Raw genomic sequence first — 6412 nt, 5'->3', positions numbered from 1 at the left:
TCCAAAAGTGCCTGAAGATGTGTCAAGACTGGGAGAGCAAAAATGAAACGGCCGCTCAACTGTAGAACGTTGCCAACTACAGGACTGTTCTCCCGTGGGGCGGGTGTGCGGACATCTGTCCCTCTGGTCCAAACTTCAGCCCGCGGGTTTTACCCACGGATAAATGCCCGCTCTCCCTTCTTCCCGCCGGCTGCGGGAAGGGCGGGATTCGAGCGGGGGTTGTGAGTCTCTGCCTGCCCCGCGCGGCAGCCGAACCCCCGCGACGGCGCGTCCCGGCCCCGGGCCCCGGGCGGGGGCTGCGAGCTGCGGGGCTGGGGAGGTCGGGGGACCGGGGGTGGGTCGGGGCGTCCCCCTGCCCGTGCCCTGCCCGTGCCCTGCCCGTCCTGCCCGGGCGCATCACGCGTGCGCGGCCCGTGTGCGGGCGGGCAGCGTGTAAGATGAGTGAGGGAGCGGTGGGGGGGCGGGCGCCGGGGGAACTCTGCCATCGAACACCGCTCACTCGGGCAGTGCCGAGGGCAGAGGCAGCCCCGCGCCCGTGCCCGGGGCCTCCCGCCCGCGGGCCGCGCGGAGATGATGTCCATGGACGCCAAGCAGCCCTTCGCGGTGCCCGCCGCCCTCCAGGAGCCCAAGTTCCCCAGCCTGCACGCCGGCGCCGACGCGATGCGCAGAGTTTGCCTCCCGGCCCCGCAGGTACGTTGGATGCAGCGCAAATACCGCTCTAAGGCACATTTTCTGACAGGCACCGGGTTAATGTTTTTTTCATGTCAGCAGCACCATCGCGCGTCGCGCCCCCCCCCGCGCCCGCCCCTGAATCCGCACGATGCGGAGCGGGGCCGCTGCCTCCCTATTAATTTTTATGACCCGAGCTCCGGGGAGGACCCGCGGTGCCGGGGCCGGTTTTTCAGGCGGAGATGACAGAATTCCCCACTGACCCCACCATGCGCGCTCTTGCTCGCAGCTGCAGGGCAATATATTCGGGAGCTTCGATGAGAGCCTGCTGGCCCGCGCCGAGGCGCTGGCGGCCGCGGACATCGCCCCCCACGCCAAGGGCCACCACCTCCACGCCCCGTTCAAGCCGGACGCCGCCTTCCACGCCATGAGCGGCGTCCCCTGCGCCGCCGCCGCCCTCCCGCACCCCGCCGCGCTCGCCGCGCACCCGCACCCGCTCCCGCACCCGGCGCTGGACGGCGGCGACCTGCTGGAGCACCTCTCGCCCTCGCTGGCCGTGGCGGGGCTGGCCGAGCCCTCGGCGCTGCCCGCCCCGCTGCCGCCGCCGCCGCCGCTGCCCGCCGCCGCCGCGGGACCCCTGCCCGTGCCCGTGGGCGCCCCGGGGGGCCCCGCGCCCGCCGCGGACCCGCGGGAGCTGGAGGCGTTCGCCGAGCGGTTCAAGCAGCGGCGGGTGCGGCTGGGGGTGACCCAGGCCGACGTGGGGGCGGCGCTGGCGGCGCTGAAGCTGCCGGGCGTGGGCTCGCTCAGCCAGAGCACGATCTGCCGCTTCGAGTCGCTGACGCTGTCGCACAACAACATGACGGCTCTGCGGCCGGTGCTCCAGGCCTGGCTGGAGGGCGCCGAGGCCGCCCGGCGCGCCCGCCCCGCCGGCCCCGACCCGCCGCCCGGCGCCGAGCGCAAGCGCCGGCGGACCTCGATCGCCGCGCCCGAGCGGCGCTCGCTGGAGGCGTACTTCGCGCTGCAGCCCCGGCCCTCGGCCGAGAAGATCGCGGCCATCGCCGAGAAGCTGGACCTCAAGAAGAACGTGGTGCGCGTCTGGTTCTGCAACCAGCGCCAGAAGCAGAAGCGCATGAAATATTCGGCGGTGCACTGACGGCCCTGCCCCGACGACGCGGCCCTACGGACCCCGGGACGGGACGGACGGACTGCCCCGAGCGCCCCCCGCCCCGCCGAGCCAGCCCGGCCCCGGGACCGGAGCCCGGCGGGGAGCGGAGCCGGGGAGGGACGCGGCGGGGTTTCCGCGGGTCCCCCCGAGCTCCATTGGCGGCGGGCAGGGCGGCGGGGAGCGCCCCGGGCACAGCCGCCCCCTCCGCGCCCCGCTCCCTCAATAAAGCTTTATTTTTCAACCCATCGGGACGTGTCGTTCCTCGCCGCAGCGCCGATGGGGATACCCGAAATACCCGCGATCACCCCTTGGCGGAGCGACCCCCTGCACTGGACCGGGTCCCGCCCTGCCCCCGGCCCCCACCCGGCCCCGACGAAACGGAAACATCCCCCCACCAAACCTGGTGGCGGGTTCGTTTCTGTGGCCATTCAGGAGCGGGGAAATGGGCTTTTATTTAGGATTCCCAGAAGCACCTTAACGATTAAAGATTAATGCTCGAAGAGCGAGCCTCCTCTGAATATTCCACTTTGGCATTTCAATGAGTGACAAACATCGAACCTGAGAACCGGGTCTCATCCTCCTCCCCCGTCAGGGAAGGATGTCACGAATCCAGCTTTTCCTCGCGGGTCCCCGGGAAGGCTCCCTCGCGCGGCGTTTTTCCAATCAGCCCCAGTGATTTTTCCCCAATCAAATGTCCTTTAATAATAAATGCCCTTATGCCATTACACTGTATTGTGGGCTCAGAAAATTAAGAATAAGGGCGATGCAGTATTAATCGCCTTCCACAGTATAAAGAAGGCAGCTCCGACGGCACCTTTCCCCTTACCTGCTCTCCATCGAACGGCCCCGGAGCCTCCGGGCTTTTTTTACAGGTAAGAGGCTGAAGAGGCTGGGCCGGGGAGCGGCGGGAGAGGAACTCGGGGTCGGGAGGCCGGGGGCATTTCCTGGCACAGGAATGGGGATCCACCCCAGATCCCTGGTGGTGCCATTGCCGCGGGGCACCGCAGGCTCACGCCTTTTGTGTTCCAGCATCCAGCAGAAATAACCCAAAGCTCCTAACGCTGCCCTCGGATGGGATTAGTGTCCTGCCCGATTTGGGTTAACCCAGCCTGCACCCCGCCGAGTCCCCGCTCCTGCCCAGCAGTGGGGGACACCCTCACAGCTCTGGAGCCGTCACCTCTGTCCCTGTCCGCCTTTGGAAGGGAGATCGGACCGGGTTTGTTCCTACAGTGCCAAAGGGGCCCCTTCGGTTTTATCTGTGGCTGTTCTGGTGTTACCTAGATCTGTCGTTTTGTGACAGTTCTGCGTTTGTCCCTTTTGCTCAGCTCCGGAGAATGGCTTAAAGATGTAAAAAAAAATCGTGAACGAACTTTCCCAAACCTGCAGTTACTGTCCCAGAAAACAGCTCCTGTGGGCTCCTCCTCTCCTCCAGTACGTTCACCAGTGAGACCTGAAGCCCCTGGACTTTTCCACTCACCCTCCCTCACTCCGTGATCCTTTTCTCCCAGCAGCGCTGCAGGGGCTCTTCCCAGATTTCAGTCTGAAAATCCCGGGTTTATTTTCACTCTGCGTGTGCAGGTTCATGCCTTGCTCTGCCCAGATGTCACATACAGGACCTGACCCCTTCATTTGAGATTTACTTTGGAGATCAGGTACGTCCTGGTTGGTCCTCACTGGTGCCTTGCTCTGTTCCTGGGTTTGGCTCCCAAAGCTCTGGTGCCAGATAAACCCCTGTGATACAAGAAACTCATCTGGCCTTCCTGGAGCTGGGGATTAACTTCCTTCAATTTCAGTAGGAATGGTTCAGAACCAATATTTATTGCTGAGGAGGCACAAAGAAGCTGCCCTCATTTTCCCCTTGGAATAATGAGCAGTGCCCTGGAGCCAGAAGGCATTGCCAAGGGGCAATGTGGGAGGCAGGATGAAGCCAGTGCTTGAGATACCAAGTTTGTGATGTCCTGCCACCACAGCACAGCCCCCCATTCCCTCCTGTCCCCTCAGTCTCTCCAGGTGCCTCAGGATCAGGACTACTATTTGTCATCAAGGTCCGGAGCTCCTTGTCCTGGGCAGTAGGTCTGCAGGTCCCACTCAGGGACAATTAATTCTTCAAAACACACCCTCTGCACAAACCCACTTCCTACAGGTAAAATGAAAAATGCAGGTGAAATTTGCTGAGAAAGGGAATTCCCTTTCAGTGACAGTCCAGGTAAAGTGGAAAGGGAAACCTGCTGAACTAGGAAATGCCCAGTATGTGTGTGAAAGGCTCAGCAAGCAAATCTCTTTCTGTGGTTTCTGAACCACTAAAAATTGATTTATTATTTTTTTTCTCCATTCCATGCTTGTTCCTTAATATCCTGCTCTCTGTCTCCTGGGGCCTGCACATATAGGAGATGAAAGCAGAGAAAACCAAACAAGCCATTGGCACTGCTCACTCAATTGATTTTTACACAAAATTTGCCTTCATGCACTAAGGATGGAAAAATGATCCCATTAATAATGAATAACAAAAACAAATGCAGAGAGGAAATCAATAGCAGCACATCTGATATCACGGGAGGACCTGGGGGCAGCCCCCAGATGTACAAAAGCATGTGTGGGGGAGAGGGCTCAGGATGGGGCACATGGGGACACCCAGCACGGGTGGGTTTGGGGGTGCAGGAGGGAGACAGTGGGTTCTACAGTGCACACAGGAAGGGTTGATGGACTGGCAGGAGCCTGTGTGTGTGTGTGTGTGTGTGTGTGTGTGTGTCCCCATCAGGGCAGGGTCCAACCACCCATGTCCATGGGAGCAGCAGGACTCACTAAGGGTCCCTGCTGGTGCTCACCTGCACTTGTGGTGGCACCAGGGGCTGGTCCAAGGAGCAGCCACTGGCAAGGGGAGCACGAGCTGGAGCTGGGGCCATGCTGTTCCCTCAGAGAAAACCGGTATTATCAGCTGCAAAAATCCCAATGTCCAGTCTCCTTTTTTCTCCACACCTCCCATCCTCAAGGTTTCCCTTCTGAGTTTTCAAGGATGTTTGCCCTCCCCAGGGCTGAACCCTCCATCACCCACGGCTCACTGTGACCAGCCCAAGGGTGCTGAGAGCATGTGGCCATGGGCTTTGCATGGGCATCCACAGTCAGGAGTTCCATGGAGATCCACCAAGGCAGGGAAAGTCCCACTTCACACTGGTACAAAGCAGAGGGAACTCACTCTGGTCGTACAGACTCATGAGTTATTTTCAGAACAGTCTTTTAAAGCAATTAAACAAATTTGTCTTTAATGACACCCATTGTGCTTTGCAGTTTGCCTGGAAAAGTTAGATACAAATTTATTCCATCAAGACTGTTTAGACTTTGTTTCTTTAAGCAAATTTAGAACTACATATGCAGAAACAAGTCACAGCAGTTGCAGCAGAATTTTATATGGGGGAGCAAAACAATGCTCAGAGGAAATTGAAACGCTCTGTTTTTAATTCCAAATAGACTTAAGAATGTACAACAACTCTACACAAATCTAGATCAGTTGCTGCCAAATATTACTGACACTTGGTAATTATCTTCAACCTGCCAGGTGGAAATAGTGCTCCCAAATGCTGAGTGCAAAGCAGAGAAGGTGTCAGAACTGCTGGATCTGCACAGCCCCCTCAGACAGCTGAGTCTGTGGGTGCTCAGGGTCAGCTCGATGCCTGACTGTGCTTTTCACTGTCCATGGGTTGTGAAGGGCAGTGCTGGAGTCACCACAGGAGTGGGGCAGCCCCTGGGTGAGGGGGGCAGCCCATGAGGGGTGGGTGGGGGCAGCCCTGCCAGCTCCTGAGCACAGCCAGCGCTGTGCTGGTGCCGGGACCAGCCCCCTGGCACCACCAGCTGGATCCCAGTGTGGGTCATTATTTGAAGAGTTGGAGGAGCGTGATCTCTCTCCATTTACTCACTCTCATGACAGACAAGCCAGGAGGGAAATTGAGGTATCATTCTCCAGGAGAGCTCAGCATTCAGAGCTCAGTGAGGGCAGTGAATAGCCCAGCCAGTTCCTGTGCTGAGTGGAGAGGTTTGTGCTTTCAGTGGAACCATCTTGGTGTGTCTCCTCGTATCCTTGCCCTTGGAGGGAATGCTCCCACCAGGCAGGTGAGCAGAGCTTCTCTTTCCAGGAGTGAAAGGAGGAGGGAGCAGGTGGGGAGATGAATCACACTGCCGGCATTTACTCGCTTTTAAACTTGCACGAGTAGTGTGGAGCTAAAGTGGAGGGAGACAGAGGGCAGGTGGATGGGCAGGGAAACCGTTGGTTTTCTTCCTCCTGAGGCTGGTGTGTCTAATGCACACCTGTGGGCTTACCAGGGCCCTCAGTCATCCCGGGAGAGCCCTGACACTGGATCCCAAGGCCTCAGGGATGTCACTGGGGAAAGGACCATGGCACAGGGGACAAATCCTCTCCCAAGTGCCCCCCTGGGCAGGGCCAAGGGGCAGTGCCTGGGCTGCCCCGGGGAAACACACCCTCCAGGCTCCACTGAGAACTGCAGCTCTGCACAGAGCACACCCAAACACTGCAGTCCACACCACAGAAACACACGCACGGGGTTAGAGGATAAACCCACCAAAAAT

The 6412-nt window shown here is 59.7% G+C and overlaps 1 protein-coding gene across 1 annotated transcript; it reads left to right on the top strand.

Annotated features, from left to right (window-relative positions):
* Window positions 1-570: 570 nt before the first annotated feature.
* On the top strand, window positions 571-1822 carry POU4F3 (POU class 4 homeobox 3). The gene is made up of 2 exons (XM_050312009.1): window positions 571-690; window positions 959-1822. The coding sequence occupies exons 1-2, from the start codon at window positions 571-573 to the stop codon at window positions 1820-1822; spliced, it is 984 nt and encodes a 327-aa protein (XP_050167966.1).
* Window positions 1823-6412: the final 4590 nt, after the last annotated feature.

The sequence above is a fragment of the Myiozetetes cayanensis genome, unplaced genomic scaffold (assembly GCF_022539395.1).
Source record: "Myiozetetes cayanensis isolate MyiCay16 unplaced genomic scaffold, myiCay2020 scf17, whole genome shotgun sequence".
Classification (NCBI taxonomy): domain Eukaryota; kingdom Metazoa; phylum Chordata; class Aves; order Passeriformes; family Tyrannidae; genus Myiozetetes; species Myiozetetes cayanensis.
The sequence above is the reverse complement of the archived record's forward strand: the minus strand, read 5'-3'. Positions and strand labels throughout refer to the sequence as shown.

What these genes read in the sequence shown, in the direction of transcription:
- POU4F3 (XM_050312009.1), top strand. Translation starts at nt 571, where the DNA reads ATGATGTCCATGGACGCCAAGCAGCCCTTCGCGGTGCCCGCCGCCCTC. An exon ending in TTTGCCTCCCGGCCCCGCAG is followed by an intron (nt 691 to 958) that starts GTACGTTGGATG and finishes TCTTGCTCGCAG; the next exon opens with CTGCAGGGCAATATATTCGG.